This window comes from Paralichthys olivaceus, chromosome 8, assembly GCF_024713975.1.
Source record: "Paralichthys olivaceus isolate ysfri-2021 chromosome 8, ASM2471397v2, whole genome shotgun sequence".
Lineage (NCBI taxonomy): Eukaryota > Metazoa > Chordata > Actinopteri > Pleuronectiformes > Paralichthyidae > Paralichthys > Paralichthys olivaceus.
In genome coordinates, this window is record NC_091100.1 from 13,271,670 (window position 1) to 13,297,971 (window position 26,302).

Sequence of the window (26,302 nt, forward strand, 5' to 3'; positions counted from 1 at the left end):
GTGTTAGAAAACGAAGAATTTAAACTACAGGGTCAGCGACTCAACAGTACTTGAACAGACATTTTGTGTTCTACACTGGTAGCTGAGGATTAATGCTGGTTGTTTCCTTCCTGAAGGGGATCATGTGATATGAGCCTAACAAATCAGCGAAGGCTATGTCAACACCGAAAAGACTCAATCAGCAAGTGGATATTGTATGTCATTGTCCACAGACGTCCAAAGTTCTCTGTTAAACTTTAGTTGTGCAGCAGAGTTTATGCGTTTTGACAAGAAATCGCATTGATGTAGCCCAACTCACGTTTTGTGTGTTGCTCATCAAGTCTAATACTTACAAGTCTACGTTTCACCTTTTTAGGCAGGTCTTCGTCTAGAGTGTAGACATCTTCTCTCTTTGCCAGCACCTGAGATCCATCCTCAAACTCCACCTGAGACATGAAAATATTCAGCACTTTACATGAAGTTTGCATAAACCCGTGCAGACTTACAATTAAGAGTCATTTATCTCTAATTCTATCGTTTAGGGTAGATCCTTCTGTTTGTTAGTGAAGCAGGACAATGACGTGTGCTATTACAGATATACTATAGATATACTGTACATAGAAACTACAGTTTTGATTGTTGATTTTTAATAGCAAAGTCTTCATTCATTGTCCCTTTACCATCCAGCCACAATTATTCGGAGTGGAGTACTGAAATCATGTCAATATTATCTTCACTTATTGTGATAGCGTTGACGCAATAAGCTCAACAAGAGTGATGAGAAAATGAGTTTTTGCCCTGGGTTTTTCTCCTCAGGCAGCGTGTTGATGGAGGTTGTTGGGGCAGCATGAAGCCTAGAACGAGACCTGCAGACACTCCTAAAGTCTGAGAAAAGTGCTGCAACATTTTTCAGCTTGTTTTCATCTATTTTTACTTACAATTAATACTCCCCTAAGAGGATGCTACTATTGAAAATAGGTCAAGGATAAGACGGTAATACCAGTGTTCTTTTGTTTTTAAGTTTAACATGATTTGGAGCAGAGTTGGTGAATTAACATTAGAGATGATTACACAGCATTTCCAATGTTTGTTTTTTTACCTTCATTATGGAAAGTAAGTTCACTAGTTCCATAATAATGTTGGTTGTTTTTTGGGGGGGAAATTAAAAGAGGAAAACTCTACATTGTTCAGGTTTACTTTGATGAAACAAACATGAAAAAGAAGCCTTTTTTGTGAACCTCTGCTCTCACACACACAAACATGACCAGCTCTAGAAATGTAAAGTTTTGGGTGTCAGGTGGATCTGAAGGTAAAACTAAACTTCGAAGTGTTTTAGACCTAAACACACTTTGATAATTTAAAGTTCTCATTCAGCCTTTCTTCTAAAATCGGACCCATCTTATGTGTGTGCGTCACAGATGCATTTGTGCATAACTAATGATTGACGCCCAGCTCAACTGGATAAAGCTGTAAGTGGAAACTGCATGACTCTTTGCTTAGTGAATATTTTAGTGAGTTTGAATAATGCAGATTGTCGCCACCTTCTCATCCTCTAGCTCTCTGCATCCCTTTCTCTCCCCATCTGCCTTCACGCTCTCTGAATAGACTTCTCCCTCCTATACGAGTCTTTTCATCCTCCCATCATCTTCCATCTCCTCTTGTTTTGCCACCGTGACTTCAGCACCACCCTCAGTCTGTCTCAAGTGTTTCTCTCTCCCTTCACCGCTCTGCAAACAAACCCGTGGACCTTTAAAAAACCGTCAACCGAGTCACGACGATTCTGATGCCGAGGGAGTTCAACCAGTTTTTTGCTTTGACCTACATCCAAGTTCGCAACTTTATTCGGCACTTACAGGGGAAAAAGATTTTTATCTGCACAACTGTGTCATATCCATCATCTCTTTCTCTCACACATAACCCGCTGTGTGTGTGTGCATGTGTACCTGGTACATGTAGGAGACGTTGGATCCCAGGTATTTGGCACCATAAAAGAGCCCATCAGGCCATTTCACTTGAACAGCTTCTCCCACCTCAGGAGGCCCCAGGTTCACACAGTCTCTGCTCTGAAAATGCAAAAAGACGGATGATTGGCTGTGTAAAGTGGCTGAGTGTTTGTCAGAATGTCTGCAGGAGGAGAGAAGAATGAGAAAATAATTCAAGGTGGGTGGTTTGATGTTAGAAAGAGCTCTTTTCAGTGTTAGGATTACTTCACAAACACACAAAAATTCTGAAAAATCAACATGCTCAGTCTTTCTAAAGTGCTGTAAAATTCAGCCAGATTGTCCAAGAAGCAATAAACAAAATGGTAGGCATTTTTAAAGTATAGGCTTTGTCCTGTTAGTGGAAGAATATCAGAAGATCAGTCTGTCGGTTGTGTAAAAATGAGAAATGTGGAGCATCTTGTTCAGTTCTACTTTAGTATAAGCTTCCCAAATAAATATTTTGCCCGTCAGCACCACATTATCTTAAGTATCAGGACTCTGAATAGATTGTTTTAGAAACTAAGTCAATTATGAAGAAAGACTTGGAAGAAATTCTTGTCATTTTCAATTATTCAATTTTGATTTCATTCTCATTTTACACATTTTTCTCGTAGTTATATGTGTGATATATAGGATATAGATTAATCATAACCATTAAGCCCAGATAAAATAAATTATGTAGTCAGAAGTTAAAATTTGGAGCAGAATCTTTTTATTAATTTACATTTTATTTAAAGGTACAGTGTGTAGAATTTAGTGATATCTAGTGTTGAAATTACATGTTGCAGCTGAACACCCCTCACCCCACCCTCTCCTTCCAAACATGAAAAAGAACCTGTGGTAGCCTTTAACTGTCATAAAAACTGAAAAGGTTTTAGTTTGTCCAGTTTGGACTAATTTAAAAAACATGGCGGCCTCCGTAGAGAGGACCCCCTCCATGTAAATATAAAGTATTTAAATATAAAGGGTCTTTTCTGGGGTAAAGAAAACTAAAATTCATACAATTTAGATGAAATGAACTAGTGAAAACATCATGAGGATTATTCTACATTGCCTACCAATTTCTGCCAATAGATCCCTTTCACCTAAATCTTACACACTGGACCTTTAAGTAAGAAAGGGACGTACAATTTGCTTAACATCTGAATGAAACATGGTCAATTAATGTGGAGAATGAGGATATAATATCAATAATACTCAGTAACACACGAGTATGCTGGTGTGTTTGTCGCGGCTACTTATTTTTAACAGTGTCAAGCCCGCCAAGTGAGACTCGCTCATTACCATATAATTACTTGAACATTAGCACAGTCGTGTTAGGAACTATTTGCTGCTACCATGACAACTCAGCAGTCCTCCCATACTCTTTTAATGTGAATGGCCTTTTCAGAAATCCATGTTGTTTCACTGTGCCAGCAGAAAGATTTAGAGAAACGAGGCTTTGCAGCTGCACAACTTAAAATATGTTAAAATAATGGTAATAAGTAATCCCTCATGCAATGACTCTTTGAGAACCAGAAAAAAAACTAAAAAAGAAGATCCCTTACAAATGTCGTATCTGCTATGACCTCATGCAACTGGGAGGTGAACCTGTGTGTAATTAAACATTCTCACCACTATATCCTCGGGGTAGGTATCATTGGAGAAGGAGCCGTCATCGAACATGACCTCGTAGAACATCTGGGAGGTGATCTGTGTGACCTTGGAGCTGTAGTAGCGCAAGTTCTTGTGTTTGGAAATCACCGTCTGACCCAGTGAGATGGATGACTGGCATGCCCGCTGCTTCTGTTACAGACAGAGCAGGGAGTTAGAATTAGACTCATGTATGACAATTAAGAGCGAAATGTCGAACTTAATTCCTGTGTGCTGCTGCATTATGGTTATAAATTGCCTTATACCCAAAAAATATAAACCAATCAGCCTCAAGTTTAAAACTTCATGCCTAATATCGTGTACATCCACCTCGTGCCTGACTGTTGAAACATGATCTCTACAAGACCTCCTAGCTCTAAGATCATTGGCAATCATCTGACCAAATTCACCTCTAGAGCCAACGGACCGTTTACCTGCAGTGGTAAAGCTAGAAACAGAACTCAGAAGACTTCCGGCCCCAAAATCTTGTCCCTCGTCTCCAGATTCTGTGGATTCACATCCAGAATATGTTTATAGAGATCCCAAGATGAAAAGGTAGCATCAGATCCTAATGTTGCGAGGTCGACCATCCTCACATCTGACTTACTGTTCCAGCACATCCCATAGACACTTGATTAGATTGATATCTAGGGAATTTCTCAGTCAAAACAACACCATGAACTTTTTGTTTTGTTACTGAAACCATTCCTGAAGGATTTTTGCTGTGTCACAGAGCGCATTGTTCTGTTGAAAGAGGCCGACACCATCAGGGAAGACTGTTGCCAGGAAAAATCTGCCACGTTGAGGTAGGGGCTGCGTGTCAAAGGACCGAAGATTTCCCCAGCTAAACATTGCCCAGAGCATTGTTGCCTTCCTCCAAGAGTGCATCCTGCTGCTATAGTGAACAATGCACACACACCCGGCCAAGAAAACATGAATCATTGACCAGGTCAGCTTGTTCCATTTGCTCCATGGACCAGTTTGGACCAGGGTGGACTGGGGTCAGCATGGACACTCCAACCAGTCTATGGCTATGCAGCCCCACATACAGCAAGCTGTGATGCACCGTTTTCTGAGAGCTCTGCATCATAGCCAGCTTTAAGGTTTGAAGTTATTTGAAGGACAGTAGCTCTTCTGTAGGTATCTGATCACATGTACCAGAAACCAAATACCCATAATCCCGTTGCCTGTTCACCGGTTATCCTTGGACGACTTTTGATTGGTACTAACAACTACATCGTGGGCATTTTAGACTAACTCTCACCCAGTCATCAAGACAGCACCATTTGGACCTTGCCAACATTGCAAATTTTTTCCTGCTCCCAATACATCAATTTAAAGAACTGCCTGTTCACTTGCTGCCTAATATACCCCTCTAAATGCTAAATTGTTATTTCAGCTTGTTCTCACAGTAAAAGAAAAGTAATGAATAAATCAATGGTATAATGGAAAATCTATTCTCACTAACCTCCAACAAAATGGGTATTTTAATTTACTAAATCACCACTTTACCTTTTTCTCTACCTGGTGTTCCACAACCTGAGGCACCTGTTATATATATTAAATTTAGCAAAGCTTGTTGCACCATACATGTTATAACAGGAAGTTAATGTATAACTTCAAATTTACCTCCCCCCGAGCAGGTATACTGTTCAAGATCTTTCTAATGAAAGACTTAGCTCTATAAATCTAGTATAAGACTAATGACACACAAACTCATTGCCATGTGCATTTTTAATGAGCGTAGCTGTAAAAAACCTATAACTTACAGCTGATGAGCTCCGAGACTGGTGTCTATGGCAGGTGATTGACACAACATACGGCCAATCATCAGGCTCCATGGTTACACCGGCGGCGTGAGCGCAGGTCACGTGAAAGGAGGTGGGACATCGGCCACATGAGCACTGGATACAAGCCCCTGCCTGTCGCTTCCCCGCACAGCGTTTACGACAATAGATGCATTTCTGTAACAGACAGACGAGAGCGAACCGTCAATACCAAGTGCTGATCCTTAATACAAATATGGACATTTTAAGTGTAATATTTGTAAGAAAATTAAAAATTAAAGAAAGGAAATTGCATAAAAAATGGATTTGTACATTTCAAGTATTCTGGTGATCCAAATAAAATGCTAAAAACTGCACAACATTTCTTTGCAATTTCGCAACCACAGAGGGGTTTCGTGAAGGAGCTCAGGGAAAGAGGGAAAACATCTTTCTGGAATGAGCCAAACAAACCAAACAAAGATTTATCTGTTTCATTAAGACAATTTATAGCTAGAGTGATCAGATTACAGGCAAGCCAAGTCTGATTCAAGACCTGCTTGTTCACGAATTGAGACATCAAGTGCAGCTCATTCCAATTAAAAATAAAGCAAACAAATTGAGACAACCCTGAGATGCATGCAGCACCAGAGAAACACATACTGAACATATCATCTGACACTAAAACAAACAAAATCCCAGTAGTTAAGGAAGTAAATGGCATCATGCTGTAGATTGGCAGTGACACAAGTGAAGATTAACTTGATTCCACTGAACTCCTCTGAGATCAGACTGTTGTTGAACAGATGCAACATTAAAACACCTCTGAAAATGAAATAGGATCCCGACCAGGTAACAAATTTACAGTCCCAAAATTAGATCATCTGCATTAAAAGAGGCAAAACATAATATTTCCTACAGTCAGTGAGCAGTGTTTTTTATTAGCTTTATTTCATTTGCACTGGTTACACCTGAAGTAAAGGTAAACCTCAAAACTAGCCTAAACAGGACCAGGTTAGCCCGAAGGGAAAGGTTTCAATAGTAAACAACTGTGTTGCAGCAGGTTAGGTAAGGCAGGCAATTACCTGGGGGCCCCAAGCTGGGAAGGCGCCCCTGAGCATGGCTGATTATGTAAGTCCACAGCAACAACACGTTTTGTGAGAATCCCCACAAATTCTATGATTGACAATATACAGGTCTCTGGAATGACACCATGACTGGAAAGCCTCTAACAAGCCCCCATGTCACTTGGATTCTGCCAAAAGCTTTGTAATTTTAGAGGTTTGGTTGAAGACAGGAACATCTAAATGTTTGGAATTGTATGGTTTGCTATCATTTTTCTTTTTGGTGTAATGCTCCCCCAGGCCCCTTTTGCCTGGAGCCCACAAACTTCCTTGAAATGCTCAATATGTGATAAGGTAGGTCTTACTTCTCTAAAAAGCCTGGCTTATGAACTCTAGTCTACTTAAGCTAGTTTTCTAAAACAAGAGGAAGACGAGCAGTCAGTGCAAGCCAGTATTTCTAAACATATCAGTTAAATCTGTTTCCTGTAATAACCACGAAAAGTGTGGTCATGCAGAGGGAAGATCACATTTCATTGTGAATTCTATACCAGGAGTACTATGATATGTAGACTTCATATCAGCAGACGAAGAATCATTACCTCCATCATGGGGGTTATATGTTTTCATCCCTCTCTGTTTATGTGTTGGTTGGTTTGTGTGTTTGTTTGCAAGATTTCTTAAAAACAACTGAACAGATTACCACAAAACTTGATGGACGTTTCCTGTATGGGTCAGGGATGAACTTATTAAATGTCGTTTGGATCCAGGATTATTTTCACCCCAATTTCTTTGACATTGCAAGATATTTTGACATTTTCATTGTATTCCAAATGAATAATTCATGGGTCTTGATGACATTTTTTTAGGGAAGTGATATTCATGTGTGTGTGAAATTTGGTGTAGCTTGATTTAATTTAAGGGGACTGTTGGGCCTTGGGGGAGGTATGGTGCCATTCTAGTTTAATGATTCGACGTCGCTTGAGTTTTCTTTGCTGCTTACATAAAGGATTGGAGGGTTTGAGAAAGTAAAGCTTTGCTTAACGAATATCAACACTCATCAAGTCGGTACAGGGCCCTCTGTGACCTCAAACAAACCGTCAGCGGAAATATCTATTAAAGTGAAGGATACCTGAGATTTTTCAATAGTGTAGACTTTTGAACAGCATAAAAAAAGTAATTTAAAAATCTGTCTTTCCCCTTGAGAGGCCTTGAGTTTGGGTTCAAGAGCAATGGCAGCAAATTAAAGTCAAAAGACCGCAAAGTGAATCATTGCTGGGGTTTGGCATGAGCCTCGAACATTATTTAAAACCATTATGTGCTCCAACCAATCATATCTGTGAAATCTACTTAACACACTGTTATTGGATACGGTGGTGTAAACACAACATAGATACGAGAGTATAAAATGAGGATGGAGCCAGAGCCCAGTCGTAATAGTCAAACACAAACTCGTTATTATGCAGCTACAATACGAGAAGACCCCCAAATACGACCTATCAGATGACATCATCTGAGGTTTCCAGGGCTGCTATGTGTATGTTGTGTTTTTTTTTAACTGTGTAAGGTCTGTGAGCAGTACACAACTGTACATACCACACATGAACACATCCTATGCACAAACACACACAACTAAACTGTTAAGACCATCTTGGTTTTCTGCACCAAACAGCCCATCAAGTCCATTTCCACTACTGGCATCTCCCCTCCCTTCCTCTCCCACAAATCCTTCACTCTCCAACTAAAGGGGAAAAAATGACGACATCCTTCTATTATAACCCAACTCGCCCCCCATTCCTCTTTCACCCCCTCAGCATGCCTCCCATCTCACTCTATTTCCGAATAAAACACCCATCTATGCTCTTTTCTCCGCTTCCCTTCCCTGTCCCGTCCTCTTCTCTTTTGTAAAGCGGTTTCTCATCTTTTTGAAGGTAATTCATTAATTCATCTAATTCCTAGGAATCCATACTGAAAATATCCATACATGTTGATGGATAATATATATATGAAAAGTCCCGGGAGGATGTTGCAGTGCAGTCAGGGAAATCAAGTGGGAATTATCTAGTTTAAAATATGAAATCTGGTCTATGCAAAGGTCTGATGGCACGTTAACTGATCATTATTTTATTATGTGCATAGAAAAACTGGGTGTGTCTATACAGCATATGTATGAGTATAGAGATATGGAATATTAAAAATGACTTTAAGATGTCTCAATTCCCAGTACATACACAGACGCATAAAAATTATATATATATATTAAATACATATGAAATGCTCATGGTTGCAGGAAGACTAGCACAGCGTTTGATAGGTGGATAAGAAGGTGATGCTGTGGGAGTATAAAACTTGTGTCCTTATCAGGTAAGCCTCTGAATCGAAATCCAATTTATTCATTTCTTTGGAGAAAATCAATAGCTGAACTAATTAATTAACCTCAGCAGAATGAATTCAATTAAACCCAGAGAGCAGGGCCAGCTTCGCCTTTACAATTATCAGCTTAGTCTTCTTAATTCAGATATCAGCTGAGGATCAGGGCTTTTGTGTACAGAGAGTAGAGAGAAGTCCTCTTTTCTTCTCGCACGGCAATCTCAAAGACAATTTAAAATCTGTGATGAAAATCCTTTATTTTTTCTTATTAATGAAGATTCTGCTGCTCCTCCATTATGGACAGCACAGCACCGATGAACTGGCTTGACTGTCTCATCCACCTATTGAGGACAGTGTGACGAGATTCTGACTGGCATGCCGCGTGTGTGCTTGTGTGCGTCGGTGGATGGGGAAGCGTGTGTTTGTTTGTATTCATCTACATTTATTGTTGGAAAAACAATATGCATCAGAAAATAAAAGTTGAGTTGTGAATATACGTCAACATAGTTTTAAACTGTCCGAGTTTGTGTGCAAGTGAGGCTAACCCACCTCTTCCCCCCATGTCTCTGCCTTCTCTTGGGTGTATTTGGGTGCCTGTGTTGAGCCATGCGTTAAGAACATTCCCACAGTAAATTATGAATGTGTACGTGCGCGCGCCTGTGTGCATGTGTGTTGAGCAATGGTAAATTATGAATGTAACGGGCTCCTGCTGCAGGAGCAATGGGTCCAAAGTGTGCTTTGAAACACGTGGCTCATGCAGCGGACACACAAATTATGACGTTGACTAGGAGAAAAATGACAACATCTAAAAATGTTTTAATTTAAGTATCACTCAAGATAAAAACCTGTCTCATCATAAGTCAGGCCAAGGAGGCTGTTTTCACTCCTGTCCGTTTGTTGGTGGCTTGATTGTAAGGAAGATGACAAAAGAACTACTGGACAAATTGCCACGAAATTAGTGAAAGTATGCGTTGGAAAAGAAACCATTAAGCTTTGGTGCAGATCCAGATCTGGGTACGGAGCCAACAGTGTTTTTTTTCCCCTCAGGGAATAGTTCAGACATATTCACGTGACTGATAACTTTAACATGTGAAATCTGCTGCAGCTTAATTGAATTTAAGGACTGTTGGGCCTTGGTGGAGGAATTAGCTCTCTACTGAGAGTTGGAGTTCTAAAGCAGTATATTTGAAGGGCTTATCATCTATTTGAATATTCTGCGCAGCATCATGTCTAACCTTAAATTGGACATCAAAAGAGGTTGTTTAAAAAAACAAAAAGCTCATCTGTTTCACCATCAACTGAAGGATAGTCTACCCAAAAAGTACTTCTGTCAGCACTTCAGTGAAAAACAGGCAGTAGACACTTGAGACTCTGGGTCATCTTGTGGTGAGAATAAACAAATTGCTGTCATGGATGCATCTTCAGTTCAGATAAAACCTTCCAAAGGGAAGGAATTTATAATACTTATGGATGATTTTCAAAATAAATTAACTTTCGTTGCTGCATTGCTGGAAAATTATGTCCAGAAAATTTGTCACTGTGACGAACTTAACAGCTAATGGATGGAAGTACCCGAAAAGTCTTCATAAAAAGGCAATCTTGAGCACCCCACCCTTTCCAGTATGTTTTTTAATTTTCATCTTTGTTCAGATTTTTGGCCCCTGGATACAGAAACTCTTTGTGGTTTGTGCTTTAATTATCTAAATGAGCTTCATTTCATGTGTTAGTGTCCCATTTAGTAACTACAACAGCATAATCCCCAGAGTTGCAATGATTTGTCGAAGTGTTGATCAACAGAAAAACAATCAGCAACTCGTGGTTATCATGGGTATAGTATATGGCCCAAGGAAGCACCCAATTAAATTCTGGAGCTCATGTGCATAAAATTGCAGATGCAGGATTTTTATAAACTTTCTTTAACAGGGCAAGTTAGAGCGTTAGCCTAGGCAGAGGTATGTGCTCTCTTAAACTGTAAACTGAATACTTTTGGATTTTGGACAATCAGTCAAAAACTAATTTGAACATATCGCCTTGGGATTCTAACATCTAGAAAATGTCAGTTATTATAATCTGACGTTTTATAAGCAAATCTACTGATCAGGAAAATAAGGGACTGAGTAGTTTAGAAGATCTCCTGCTTCCTTCTTCATATGTGATAATAAACGTCTGCACATTATCCACAGTTCATGTGTGAAAATAATTGAAAAAAATGTTGCAGATCAAGTAAAGCATTTCATGTCATGAATCAATCCAATATACTCTGAAGAGGCTCAAGCTTCCCTTGATATGTAACACCCAGTGGGAAACCAATCAAATAAGCTGGGAATGAAGGCAGTATTTATCTCTGCTATCCATCTTTCTTGTGTGAGGATGCACCTCTCCAACTCTTCGCTTTCTGCTGAGCTATCACTGTGCCTGCAGCACAAAGCTAACTATAGAGGCAAACATGTCAGGTCTGCTGAGACACACTCCAGCTCTCTCATTAAGCAAACACACACATGCACGCACACACACAAGAAAATAGACACACGCCCATACACATACAGACAAACATCTGCACACGGACGGCCATACACACACAAGCTCAAACCCCCTCTCCTGCCCACCAGTGGTTAATTATCTAGCTTTGATTGCGGGCATGTTCATCTCACATTGTTAATTAGAACTGTGAACACTTCATTAATTAGACTGAGCCAGTCCTCAAGGACCTGGGGAATTCCAGTACTGCATCTCACTGCATCTCTATGTGTGCGTGTGTGTGTGCGTGCGTGTGTGCGTGCGTGTGCCTCCTCACCAGTTTATATCGCTGCATAGGGATCCTACTGGTGTCAATGGGACTTCTCTTGGCTTCATCGCTGAACCTCGCCTCTGGCAGCGCTAGAGCACACATCACATGGGCCCATCTGCACGCACACACACACACACAGAGACACAGGCATAAAACAAACAAATTAATACATTAGAATGATTAAGACCCACAGACAGTTCATTTGTCTGCGCTCTGGAGATCGGAGATGAGTATGCAGAGCTAATCACGAAACAAAAGCATGTCTCACTTGTCGTTTTGGGTTTTCTTCAGCGCTCCACCTCTGAGGTTACAGAGACAGCACTCCTTACAAAACAAACAGAACCAAGCGAGGAATATCAGTAACATCATACATGTGTGCCACAGGGTAAGATTCATAGATAATGATCTTTTTTTGTATATGAGGAACAGTGAAGATCATGAGAAACCAGGGAGATTTTTTATGCACCACAGAGAAGTGACGATACCACAAAGTAATAGCAGACAGCACCTGACACATCTACTTGTGTCAGGTGCTGAGGAAAAGTGGGGGGTTTTGAAAAAAGTGGTCTTCAGTCAGAGAAATATAAGAACCAGTAACATCTCTGACATAAGATAAAGACCAGTTTGGAGTCAATGAGGTTTCACCAGTAATTGTTTTTTCAATAGCCTTGCATTTGGGGTAAAATGTCTTACTGCTGCCAAGCTTCCTTCTGTACAACGATCACACGACCACTGCTCGCTGATGACATCTGCAGCAACACCATAGCAACCTAGAAATGGAGGAAATGGATGGTTGAAAATTAGGGCAAAGGATAAAAATGCATCTAAACGTGGCAATTTTCATTATAATGCAAAAATGCTTGACGTACACCTGGTGTTAAGTCTACTTCAGTTATAAATAACATAATAAAACAACATATCCACATTGTTTCCAGAGATTCTTGGTAAGAACAGGGTTATTGTTCCATGCGGAAATGCACAGTATTCCAGACTAAGTGGAAACAGTGATCTTTATGTTGTATGTTGATGTGGTTAAGGAAGAAATACAGACAACATAAGAGGAAGAGTTGGTGTACATCTTTTTTACAAATGCTTGTGAGTTCATCCACATATCAAGGCACGAGCAGCCATGTCAGACTCATAAAGTAGTAGTAGTTTCAGACACTTGCACAAGTACGATATGGCTGACAGACACGGCTGAGCATAAAGTACAATGAAAAACATCCAACCATTTTGTGTAAATACTGCACTTTTGTCTCGTTTTTGTCTGCATCCTTGGTGTGGTATGAATGGTTTATAAAGAGAACAAGTTGTGGTAGCTTCTCAAAGAAAAACATTGTAACTGTGAAACTCAGATACGTATGATTCTTTTTAAAGCAGGCAGCTGGTTAAAATCCCCTGGTAAGAGGCGTTACAAACATTAACTGGAGGACATTGTTATTCTTAAGAAAAAACTTTTTGTAAGAGAGTATGTCTCTTTTCTTTTCCTCAACAATCCATCAAAAAAAAAAAAAACAAGAAATCTAAACTCACCTCTCTTTCCTCTCTCGAGCTCAGATAACAGAACATAGGGAAAGTTCAATCAACTCGTACTTATTGCTGGATCTCAATTCTCAAAACCAAACCAAGGCTTTTTTCATCAGTGTCGAATGACATGCACTTCATCTCCTTCTCCCAGCCTCCCAAACTGTACCGCCACACAGTCACACAGAGCAAGTCAGTACATGTGTTGTACACACAGGGTACAACAGTTCAGCTCTCATGCAGTCAATACTTAAAGCCTGTAGAAGACCCCATCCTCAGTGGACACCACCATGTCTCAAGAAACTCGCTGAGGGGGAACCAATGTGTGTTGATGTGCCATTAAAACTTTAAAAACTGACTTTGTGTGTGTATTTGGACAAGCACAAGAATACTGGCTGTAGGCTTAAGATACAGGCAACCTGTGTGTGGAGATGAGAAAAATCCTTGTTGAAGCGTGTGAATGAAGGATTGTGATAATGTACAATGTTCAGCATCTGTGCGCCCTGTGGAACAGAAAACCTCCAGGGTTGTCAAGTTTGTGTTTGTGTGTGAGGCCTTGTTGCACTGGCTTGGGGCTTTTGGACAGGAAGTATGTGTGGTAGAGACAGGATTCACCCTCATTCAGCTGACGAGAGAAATCAAATACTCCAAACCACAAGGAGGAGGGGGGAGAGAAAGGGAAACAGAGAGGGAAGTGGAACATTGAGATGGAGTGAGTCAGTGGACTCAAACTCACTGACCCTATTGCAATGACATTAGAGAGAAAACATGTAGAAACAAAAAAATGTGGATGTGTGAGGTGGCTGGTATATAGTGGTTTACAAACTATACATTTCATGTACAACACCGGTATAATCCTCAGGACACACAATCCTTGTTCTCAAATATTCACATGTACGCAGAAACTATTCTTCCCGAGTGCAAACATACTTGCGTGTACTTGCAGGCAACATCCCTGGCAGTAGAGCAGAGGGGAGGTGCCGTCCTCCTGCAGCAGTGGGTTGGTGGGAGTTGGGGGACAGTTCTGCTCCCGGAAAGAAAAGCAGATCTCGGGGACAAGGGGCTTGGTCCTCCTCAGACCTGTGCAGGGATGCGTGGGGCCCTCCCTTGGAGAGGAAGATGTGGAGGTGTCCATAGCAGCGACAGGACTTTTATCCTCTGCTTTGTCTTCAGGCTGTGGAAGAAAAAGAAGGGATGATGTCATGCACTTTGTTTAGAACTTGTTAGTATTACACAGGGAGTCGGGTAATAAAATGTTTCCTCGCCCTTAATACAACTTGCTTACCTGGAAATTATATTAGCCAGTGGAAAATTGGTTGTACAGAAACCCTGTAACCTTCATCACGAAAGGCCTAGTATTATTTCTAACTTCAGCATTATTTAGAGGCGCTTTCATAATAAGGTAAGATAACAATTTATTAGTCCCACAAAGGGGAAATTGGTTGTCAGCAATGAGCAGAAAGACAAAGAGACGTCAGTAAAAAAAAAGGTAATAAATAAGTAAATGCACAATATAAATATGTGGACACATAAAAATAGAAAGGAACAAGTACATGCAGCCCACTGCACTTAAAAGTGGTTCAGTGATACATAGGAGCATCTGTAACATCACGTTATAGAGCCTTTACTTTTCCCTTTAAAATTTTATGTATGATATAAGTGACTAGTGCAGTGACTGTTCTTAACCTGCTGGTTTGGATTGAGCTGTTTGTTTGGCCTGTGGTGATGCTGGTTGCAGTTTTATTTCTGAAACTGTTAAAGTGACCTGCAGTAATCGAGAAAATAAAAACTTGCAGTGGGACTCAGCCTACGGAACCATGACGGCACCACTGCTGCACAAACAGTTTCTCAACTTTTCATTCAAAGTTCGGTGAAAAGTATGCAGAACTCCGAAATGGACAATCAGATTTGCCTCTTTATTTAAAGTTTCTTCCTACTGAACACATTTGTGTCTAAATCACACCAAATTTGACACTGCACTTCCTCAGGTCTTAATACACAAGCCAAGTGTGAGGCCAATAAGATGAATGGCTGAGATCTAGAATGTGTAGATATTCTATTTGTCACTTGTCACACTGTGCTGAACTGATGAAACTCTGCAAGAGTAAATGCAATTCTATGTATGAAAAAGTAAGAGTTAAACCTCTAATTACAAAAGGAACTTTCTGAAGAGGGAATTAAAAGGCTGTACCAGTTCATTGTAAAGCATTATGTATTTGGAGCAGGAACTATTATTAGGGGTGGGGGGATGGTTAAAAAGAAAATCACAGATATATGCACCAGACAGGATTAGAATCACTGACCAGTGCAGGTTAAATTGAAATCATCCCATCTCCCCTAGAGAGAAAAATACAAGGTCCAAAGGTGACATTAGGGATGAAAGATGAAATTGATCTGCTCCTATTGTTTTCTCCATCGTCAGCTCTGAGACTAATACAGTCATAGTTAAAGGTGTGTTTATGCTTGACTGCGTAGGTGTATGAAGGACATCTTATAATACAAATGCAGTAAAAAAGGAACTGTACTGCATGTCAAGCCCATTTTCCAATGGTAAAAACCCACTAACATCTGGATTTTGTCTGCAATGGGAATGGACAAAATCGGCATTCACGCCACAGTCCAAGGAATCTGCAGTAGACGTGGATTTTTATCATGAGCAATGAAAACGTGACACCCACATAAAGGCACCAATTTGGAAAGACAGCAAGGTGTGGGTGAGTTCATGATATCAAACATCAGAGGACAAAATGAGGCAAACTCCTCAATGGGAGAGTCAGGTTTATCTGTGTAAAAGAGGTATTAGATACAAACATCCAGCAAATTACACTATTGATATATTTGTGTAAAACTCCCCTTTACCTGATAATATGGCATGAAGAGTGTGCACACAGCGCAGTGCGGCTGCATGGTGGCTGCATGAGCGTTGTACTCCCTCTCTGCCGTGAAGCAGCTCTTCCTGTTCTGCCAAAGGTAGATGAGGGGCTTTGCCCACGCTTCCATTTCCTGCTCCTCCTCCTCCTCCTCTGCCAGGCTTGCTTCAGGGGGCTCTACGTGGAGACAAACTAAAGCCTCACAACCTTGTAATCACTTATCTGTCCGACCCAGACGGTGAGTCATGCAACACCAAGTGCAAATCTCTTGCCTGGTAGTTTGTTAATTAAGCCTATTATGAATCTGAAAGAATCGTGTTACCTGAATGTCAAAACCACAGCATGCATCATTCTATAAGTCAGACCTAATCCATCCAGCAGGGTGACAATTTCCTCTAGTGACCAGAAAAATTGTCAATGAATAGGGGCCTGCCTGTTTATGAAACTGAACAAAATGATTAAGAGCTCTTATCATCATAAAATAGCCTCATAGCCATGGTCATTTCATGGTCATTTTTTCCTCAGGGATAAACAACTAAAATGGTCGCTGAATTATTCATTCTTTTTCACAACCACAGAGATGAGGAATATGACTGTGTGTATATGTGCATTATTTGTTGTTAATGGAGCCTCCTCCTCTCCATCCTGTTAAAACCATGAAAACAAATAGAGTATCTATCACCAGGTCATTTTAATGTGGTAGGCCTGAGAGTTATATCTGTTTGGTTTATGTGCACATTGACGTCAGAAGAATCATTTGGGGGGGACATAAAATGTGAAAAATGAGAAGGGGAAGTAGGGACCGCACAGCGGAATGGCTAGATGGCTATAAAAGCTAGATAGTGGGAGAACACAAATGTTACCTGACATTACTTATATTTAAAACTTTTGTTTTTATCTGCAGTACAACTACATTTTTTTGTAATACTTTCAAGCATGCAACACTACCCTTTCAACAAAGATTTGGTTTATGATAATATTCAACACAGGGTTTTGGTCTCACACCCAACTGGTCTACCAAAAAGGTGTGTGAGTGTATCATGATTCACTGCAATGCAACCAACAGAAGACAAAAAACAGGATTTCAGTAATTGGGCCACCACTATGCAGCATCAAACACAAATGGTAACGCCACTGATCAGTTCATCACTGCCCACCCTGCATGGCTGTCAATGTTTGGACAGCTGGAACAAATAAATCTAAGTATGCCTAACACTGAGTAATACCATCTTTGATGAATTAAAAAACTGTGGTGAGTCAGGGGACGTCAGCAGAGTAGACTGTGGTAGAATGTGGACTGAGTGATCAGATCTCAAATGTGCATTCACACCTGTAGTCAGAGCTGTCCACTTATGAGACAGATGTTAATACGAGGTCTGAACAGGGCCACTGAAATGAGCATTACTCTTGACTTGTAGCAGCTGCATTTGTGTGCGTGTGTGTGCGTGTGTGTGTGCCCACCATCATCACTGGTGCCCTGCTGTTGTTTGACAGCAGTGGGCACAGCCCTTGCAGTCGGTTTCCTGAGTGGGTGGCGCCAGCTTTTAGTGGTCCTCTTCACTGACAGAGCAGGGTACTAGCATGGAAAGCAATAAAGGGAAAATAATCTGTGGCTGTATTTTTATATTTGTATATCAAAACTTGAGCAAAAGACAAACGAATGATTGCAAATGAAAAAAGACAATAAGCAAACACTCACAGCACAAACCTCCCCAGGTTCCAGGCCTGATCCATCACACTCATAGTTTATCTTTTCATTTTCCTCTTCCTCCTCCTCCTCATCCGATGAGTCACTACTGCTCTCTTCTTTGACACGATTTTGCTGCTCTGCCTCCTCGCCATCAGATCCACCTTCTTCCATATCAGACACGCCATCCTGTTCTCCCCCTCCGATCTCGAGAGGTAGAACAGCAGCATCTGAATGTAGGCTCCCCTCTGCCTCCCTTTGTCTCCCCGGCTCCCTGCACAGGGAGAGGGCTTCAGCCCCATCCACTTCTATGTGGAGATCATACTCTCCACAAAGCCCAAGGGGTTCTACTGCACTCACTGAAACTAGAGAGGTGGGCTCGAGCTGTGCCCAGGTGAGAGGCCCTCCTTCTTCTTCCTGGCTTTCTGACTCTTGGTCAGGGTCCTCCAGGTCTGTGACTTCTTTGCACTGAGGTTCAGTCCACATGGTGTAATTAAGAGGGTCGTGGGTGAAGTCAGACGGGAGCTCTGAGTGCAGGCTCTGGATGAGTACTGCAGGACTCTGGGAATTGAGGTTTTTCCAGATGCTGCTGGAGAACGGTTTGGGCTCCATGAAAGGGTTATGGGAAGAACAATGGGAAGATGAGTATGTTGTGTGGTGGTTTAGTTGTAATTCCGAGTGGCTGTCCCTTTGAGAACATAACAGTAGGGAAGGTGCTGTGGGATTATTGTTTGACGCACCAGTTAAAAGAGAGCCAGCAGTGCTCAGACATAACGTGCTGTCTCTCTGAGCTGGATCTTTGGAGATATCTTTACTTGATAACTCTGACAAGTTAGATTTCTGCTCTGTTTGAGGTGTATCACTCTGTACCAGCCTGTCTGGAGCAGCATCAATCTGCTCAGGAGTAAGATTTTCCAGCTTTGTGTGATCCTTCTCTGCAGTAATGTCTGGCATTTTTAGCATTTCGTGGGCACCACCAGATGTTATTTTGTGCACAGCATTGGCAGTTAAATGAGCCGCGTTTCCCTCTAAACCAGACGCTGCTGCCACTTTGCAATTATACTGAGAATCTAAATGCCAGTTGTTGGCATGTTCTATGGTAACAGAATCTTTTGATGTCATTAATTCAGTTTCTTTCTCTTCCTGTTTGGCTCCATGCAAAGACAAAGAGCTAGTTGGCGTCTCCCGTTGTAGCACAGGTGCAGCCTGGTAACTGCACAGAGTAGATTTTGGGGCTTGAGTCAGCCCATCATTCGCTGGGGTGAGCGAGGGCATCTCTTGGGTCAGCACAGGTGGCAAAGGGCAGATTCCAGTCTTATCTGCCTGCTCAAGGGTGAGTTTTGGCATATCTCCTGCATTCCTCAGTAGCAGAGGAGGGAAAAGATTTTCCTCAGTGCTCTTTTTTTCTAACTTGCAATTGTGTCCAGAGGGAGAGACGCAGCCACATGATGTGTAGCTATCCCCCTCTACTGGCTCAGCTTTGAGATCATAAAGTGCTTCTGTTGTGGAGTGTGTATTGATATGTTTAGGATCAACAACTTTTTCTATTTTCTCTACTTTAGCAGTGTTGTTGGTGTGATTCTCAGTAGCTGTGTCCATGCTGCTGTCAGTGTTTGGGGTTGGGTTTAAAGTGTCTTCACTACAGGAGGAACTTGTTATCTGAGCTCCACAGTCAGGGGGACAAGGGTTCATCTCAGTCTCAGCAGAAGTGCCTGTAGTGTGGGAGGATGAGCTGAGTGTGTTGGCCTCCGGGGGAGGGACTCTGACAGAGCTGTCCTGAGAAGTTGAGAGGTCTTGTGGTTCAGCAGAGAAACACTGTGGCTCATTAATTCTGGGATGCATCTGTGTAGCCTCAGACCATTGTCTGAGTCCTTCAGGAGTCCTGCTTGGGACCCCTGACCCTGAGAGGTGTTGAGGGTCAATACGAATGACCGTCTCTGCCTTTAAGTCACTCTTTACTGGTGAAGCAGGGGAGGGAAACGGACTGCAGTGAGAGTTATGGGATGGTTCCTTGTTGGAAAGTCCAAAAATATTACTCTCTACACGATTTACCTTCACCACACACATCTGTCTGCAAGGATCTGTTGAGGACAAAGAGAGTGGAACATTTTTTTTAAATCCACCATCAAGTAAACAAGAACTGAAAAAATATTTGAGAGAACTTTCAAAAATACAGTATAAGAAAACAGGCCAGGCACTAATTCTTGATCATGCACACACACACATACATTCACTACCAGGGCACTGTGTGCACTCTTCCAGTGCCATCAGTCCATCTCTTACCAGGAAGCTGAGCAGAGATCTGATTCTGGTTGTGCTTCGACTCTGCTTCTTTTTTCTTCCCTTTCTCTTCCTCCCTGCAGTTTGTTCCTGCTACAGACTTGCGCACTTTGGGCAAAGGGGGACCACCCAGGCCTTTCCTTTTGCTGCTGCTGCTGCTGAGAGTTGAGGTGTCATCCAGGCCAACGGGCTCCTCTGTGGTTCTTAGGCGCTTGGAGCGCATACGAGAGTGGCTGCTGTTGTAAGAAGGGAGAGGAATAAAAGTCAATTGAAACTGTGTTAAATTAAAGGCATTTGGATTTTTAAGCCCAGAAACATTTCTAGTCATAAACATGAGGTCACTGCACCAACAGCATCAGTCATCTTGATGTTACTTCATCATCAGCATCTTCAAATGTTACATAAATATATATATATATATGTATAAACTTTATTTCATAAATATTCAAACGTCATCATTCTTACTGCTGATTAAAACTGCACCATGACAATTAGTGAGTGAAATACCAGTACCCTTTATTAGCAGGTTTGTTCTTGCGGCGCCTCTGTAACCAGCTCTGCAGCTCTGGTGTTGTACTCGGAGTGGCATGTGTGTGATCAATCGGTGCAGAGTCCTTGCCCACCATCCAGTTGGCATACCTGTCGGGCTGAAAACGCTTCACAAAGGGTTCCATGGATATCTTGACCATATCCTTGCTACATGTGCACTAGAGGTAGGAAAGAGGAGGAAAAATATTATATCTGCTTTAGAAAAAACATGGAGAAGCCTTGCACACATCAGTGTCCACTCCTGAGCCATAAATAAAATATATTTTCGTGTAAAATGTACTCCCCAGGCTGAAATGATCTGTATTGAAATCTGACACGTCATAAATGACATGCAGGACACAATTTTAAGAAAAACTAATCTCATTCGAATAATAAAATTGGACACTACCTGTGTAGCAACCTTGCCGTAGTCTATCCAGCGCAGAGTGGCAAAGTTAGTGGATTCTGCACAGTTGAATCCATGATTGAAACCAGCATGGTAGCCGTAAGGGAAGGTGATCATGAACTCTCCAGCTTCCTGAGTAATCTAACAGTTTGTGTTTGGAAAGGAGGAGGGAAGGAGACATAAAACAGATTGAGTGACAATGTACAGAACGGTCCTTCTGTTCTTCAAAAAATAATTAGAAATGAAGTACTATAATTAAAGTAAGCAACAGCTTTTTTTTTTTTGCAATCAAACAAAACAAGCACTGCTAATTTTAGTGGCAGGGCAAGCTGTTTTCAAAATGTTAGAAAATAAAAAGGAGTGTTAACTGCAAGAAGAGGAGCACTACCTTATCAAAGGGAATGCCATACTTCTTCAGTATGGAAGGGGAGATTAGAGTCATCTTGTGACGAAGAAATGCCTCACATCCCTTGAAGCTGTTAGGAAAGAAACCTGACAGAGATATGCACACAGACACAATTAAAAACTTTGTATTTAAACTGTTTGTTTTGCCTGACAAGACAAAAAAAACATTCAATTTACAATAATACTGCAAGAAATGCTGCCTTCAACTTAATATGTGGCCAGTAAAATAATAGTATTTTAACTGATAAATAATCTACAGAAAGGTTTTTCTATTTTATTTCACTTTTGTTAGCTGGACGTTTGTCTGTAACAACCAGGCAATTCTATTGTGATCCTTCTCCAGTGTAGTAATCTGCATTGAAAGCCTAGACTCATGATAATTTAAATTAACCACTTAACTAAATAAAAATGGAGTATTTGTACAGTTTACACCTCTACTAGCACCGTTTTTGCATGTTTGCAGTCGCACCTCATTAGTATGCTGCATCTTTAGCTCTCACCGTTACCTCCGGTGCCCTCTCACTGCTGATTTAATTTATTTGCTGTACCTTGCTGCTCAATGCAGACCTGCTTCTGTTTGCTGCAAACGCTTATTTAATAATTATTTAATTGCCTCCCCCCAATCTCCACTTATGTGGAAGGTTGAAAGAGAATATAAATGATCCTTTTACCTGTAGCCAGACGCTCCAGTCTCTTTCCATGCTCAGGGGGGATGGCATACCTGTTACAGAGACAGCACACAGGATTATTTGTTTTCCATTGTGCAGGGGGAAATTCTGAACATATATTGTTCATTATGTCTACAGTGTATCACATGCTGACGGGTGCAGACAAGTTCTGAAGAAGAGGCTTTACAATTTCAAGACTGCCATCAAGTGGTGGATGAATGAATAATAGCAAGAGGGCTGACGAACACATTACAATGTAGAGAACGATTGTTTCTTTAAGCTGATGCAAACATTCAAATATCCTGCTTTATCTGCTTGCTTTTAGATTTTCCAATCAAATGCTGAAAAAATATCTGTCCATTTATATTATTACATGTCTCTGTATCTACATTCCTAACATCTCTGGGTGTTTTCTAAGTAAGAGTCTACTTTATCCTCTGCCGGGGATAAAATAGCCACTGAACAGCGGCTGCTGTTGCGGTATGAGAATCACAATTTCTCCACTGATGCAATCTGAATTTAAACTACTCCCAAAGTTTCCAGCGAGAAACCCCGAGAGCGTGACAGGATTCCCCCAAGGTTTGACTAGGCATTTCATTCCACTATCCACCCTCAGGTCTGTGGCATTTCTATCATCATTTCAACTGTCAGCTTAACAGAGCACCGAGAGACAAGGTGAGAGGAGGAGGCAACCTCAGGTAGAGGTGACATGGGAAGTTGGAGGGGAGAGGGGGATTGTGGGGATGTGAGAGAGGTGCATCTTTAAGCCGCTCCCCTCCGGGGACAAGATGTCAAAATACCAGGAAGATGAAAGAGTGTACATTGGTGTGTATGTGTGTGCACGATATGATGAGTGTGTGTGTGTGTGTGTGTGTGTGTGTGTGTGTGTGTGTGTGTGTGTGTGTGTGTGTGTCACTGTCTGGCTGTGACACTGATCCCTGTGGGGTTGCAGGGCTCACTGCTCTAATGAGCAAAACTCCCTCCAGGGCAAGAGAGAGAAAGAAATGGAGCAAACCAAGCTGACAAAGAAATAGACAGAAAACTAAATTTTGATCAACCTGCATTGTTCACCTCTTATTCCACATTATTATCATATTGTGAAGCAGCTCCTCTCCTATTAAACAATAGAAGCACTTTAACATACACCAACTAGGCATATGCAATCCATATTCTGACCTGTAGCATGTATTCTGGTGAATAAGACATTTTCTATGAATTTTTTACAACTAATAGGAGTTTGCCTTTCACACATGAAGAATGCAGCAGGAGACTATTTGAGTCTGACATGTTCATGACAGGAAAATGTCTGGAACATACAGATGAGGGGTAGTGGCTGGGTAGAGCATGCAGGAGGCAGGGCATGACATAAATTCCTCACATATTTTGACTTATTGCACATTGGGCCTTATCTTGAAAAGCTCTAAAATATTGTCTTTCAAATTGACTCTCTCGTCGGCTTGTTCTACGTGTAAGGCTCCACTTTTGTATCCTGAGATTGGTATTCTTTCAGTTTAACGTCCGCCCCGTGTTAGAAACGTCAAGAGCGGTTTTATCATGTGGGCTCACTCAAAACCTTTCCTGACATTTATCTAGGAGGCTGTCAGGCTGGCGGCAAAAGTTTCGGGAAACACTCACACTATCTCGCTCGGACTCACAAAAAGCCCCATTCAATTCTGCCTTGCTCCACTGTGCAGACAGGAATGAGAGCTCCCAAGAAATCAAACCATATGTTTACACGCTTGGAGAATAACACAGCTCCAAACAGATTCTCTCCCTAGACAAGCAATCATATCCCTTGTGCTATTTATGTTCTACCTTATTTTATTCTTGCCAGTAGTTAAAGTCTCTAAAGCATAACCACTGCATGTGGCCTTCTCATAAATGTGCACACAAATAAGAAGGGCCATGTGCGAGTGATATGCCAGGTTAATCAAATGAAACCTAGGACTTAGTGTTTGATTAAAATCGTCTTTAATCTTGAAAATCTACATCAAACAGTACTAAAGATGGCAGCTCTGGCACAAATACGGATTTGCATATGTGAAGTACGCAGTACAAAGAGTACAGGCACCATAAAAATTAAAAGGTATATACATGTTGAATGGAAAAAAATACTTATTAAATAAGGTGAGAAAAAGAATGTGAATATAGAGGTGAGGCATAACGAGTTCAAAAGAAAAGGGCTTAACCATAGAATGTATATAAAGACTTAACATATATATACACATACTTGTACATTTATAATTTTTGTATTCTTGAATGCTGCTGTGACTTCAGTTTGTGTGATTCAACACAATGATAATTCAGGCTAATACGTAGTGCTGTTTCACTGGATTGGATTGTGTTGCTTCTTTATGTGCTAATCCAAGGTGGCTAAATACCTGTCCCGTACTCACCAGGACTTGGGCTCGCCAAAGTGGAGGTAGTTGATGCTGTACAGGTCCATATCCTCAGTGTGCCAGGAGAAGGTTGTCTTCCACATGCCAAAGTACAGATATGGAGTGTTAACCCCCTGGATGGATACACCAGAGTCCTCCTCGATCACATCCAAGATGGAGTTAAGGTGGCCGATGTTCCACTCTTCGACATCCTGGGAAATCAGGCGTTGGAGAGATGGGTAACAATTCAATCAGTATCCTCTACACAAAATATAATGTGAGTCATTGCTCTTCAGGTTGGTCAGCTGTTACATTAACCCTGTTGCTCTCCATTAAAATACTGAAAACCTGGCAGCTCTGTATACAGGTGAAATGTGAAGCAGCAAAACAATCTGTAGTTTCACTTAATAGCATCCACACTGTGAAAGAGAGCAACAAGATTTCTGCCAGCACAACACCAGAATATGGTCACTCTGCTTCTATTAAAGTGACAAATGCCAAGTGTGCCAAGTTTTCAAAGTCCTGCTGCTGAAAAGTGTTGCTCTGGGTTGTAAAATGTCCACTGGCTTATTCTGTTTAAGCTGTACTCTGTGTTGCTCTCCATTCCTTGCAAAAATCTATCCTAAAGACAAACTAGCAAGACTCTGGTGAAATAACTATATTTACAGTCCACTACAGTGATTTACACTATGACTTTTCCTAAAGGCAGAACCAACACAGAAAACTAGATCTGTAAAGAAATCAGTGAAAGTGAAACTAAAGGCGCTGATCACATGGAGACTAGATCACATGTGCCAACATGTGTATAAATAGAGCAACAATAGATGAAAGAAAGTCATTTACCTCATCGTAGAGGCTGCCGCTGACATCAGCTCCATATATGGGCGAGACAAAAGTGAGATTCTTCCAATATTTCCTCTCAAGATCTTCATAATTCAGGTAGCGAGGTGTACAATACCTGTGGAGGAGAAAGGAATTACATTTGGTACTGTAAATGTAGGGCATGTGTAGTCTTGTACAACCTTGAACCTTCTTAGCAAATTATAAACATAAGCTACATTTTACAGCCGTTTAAATATCACTTTGTGCTTTTAAAACCACTCAACAAACTGCAAATTAATCAAATCAAACTGGAATTATAAACTTATCTTGAAGGTTTGGAAATGAACATGTTAACCTTGGCCTCAGCTGATATTTTATTCATTCACCAATTTCTCACTTTTCTTAAACAAAATTACCTGTCTTCTAGAATTTAAAATTGTACAACAAATTTTGGAATAAACTAGTGTAGGTTACCCCATGAAAAATAAAAGTTGGATTCTACATTGTTAAAACAACTTAACCTTTTTACTGTCATTTAATGCTGTTATGTGAGCTTCCCCTCGCTCTAAAATAAAGTTTAAATGTCCTCCATATTACTCACATGTCACTGTTAGCCAACCGCCTGAACTCCTGCACACTGAGAGGTTTCTTCTGGATGTTGTATTGAGTGAAGAGCCCCGACTGGCCAGCGACCATCTGCTGGATAGGAGCATCGATCATCAGATCATCGATGTCGTCATATGTACGACGGGGCTTCCAGCCTTTGGGAGGGATCACCTGAGGAAAAGGAAGTAAAGGTTTCTTGTTGAAAATAAGTAGGAACAGAGTCATCTTGTACAAATACATCATCCAAATCAGCACGACATCATTAGGAATCCACTCCACAGTAGTTAACCCACAATTTTCAGCAGGAGATCTAGTGTATTATTTAGTTATCACATTATACGCCTGAATGTCTCTCTCTGCTTCACTTCATGCTTCTTTCTTCTGGCTGAATAAAGCTGCCTTCAGTCTGAAACCATGTTATCACACAACATTCATCAAACTGAAGGCCTGTTAGAGGTTTTGACACAACAGCCTTTAAAGTCGATTACATGGTTCTTACATTTTACAGATCAACATAAACATTTTTCAGTGTGATTGAAACTTTATCACAGTT

The 26,302-nt window shown here is 41.1% G+C and overlaps 1 protein-coding gene across 3 annotated transcripts in view; it reads right to left on the reverse strand.

The window, feature by feature from the left end:
• Positions 1-26,302, reverse strand: part of kdm4c (lysine (K)-specific demethylase 4C) — a 30,021-nt gene that overhangs the window by 1,589 nt on the left and 2,130 nt on the right. The window contains exons 3-21 of one of the 3 annotated variants that reach the window (XM_020100423.2): positions 25,745-25,920; positions 25,165-25,279; positions 24,340-24,533; positions 21,947-21,996; positions 21,259-21,362; positions 20,874-21,011; positions 20,450-20,643; positions 19,940-20,172; positions 17,669-19,737; positions 17,431-17,545; positions 15,959-16,146; positions 14,030-14,273; positions 12,269-12,345; positions 11,844-11,899; positions 11,582-11,690; positions 5,363-5,557; positions 3,576-3,743; positions 1,923-2,042; positions 333-425 (exon numbers count right to left, since the gene is read on the reverse strand). In XM_020100423.2, coding sequence (XP_019955982.1) covers positions 333-425; positions 1,923-2,042; positions 3,576-3,743; positions 5,363-5,557; positions 11,582-11,690; positions 11,844-11,899; positions 12,269-12,345; positions 14,030-14,273; positions 15,959-16,146; positions 17,431-17,545; positions 17,669-19,737; positions 19,940-20,172; positions 20,450-20,643; positions 20,874-21,011; positions 21,259-21,362; positions 21,947-21,996; positions 24,340-24,533; positions 25,165-25,279; positions 25,745-25,920 — 4,638 coding nt within the window. Of the gene's footprint in view, positions 1-332; positions 426-1,922; positions 2,043-3,575; positions 3,747-5,362; positions 5,558-11,581; positions 11,691-11,843; positions 11,900-12,268; positions 12,346-14,029; positions 14,274-15,958; positions 16,147-17,430; positions 17,546-17,668; positions 19,738-19,939; positions 20,173-20,449; positions 20,644-20,873; positions 21,012-21,258; positions 21,363-21,946; positions 21,997-24,339; positions 24,534-25,164; positions 25,280-25,744; positions 25,921-26,302 lie in introns of all 3 variants that reach the window. The other 2 variants (XM_020100424.2, XM_020100422.2) reach the window with 2 other exon arrangements.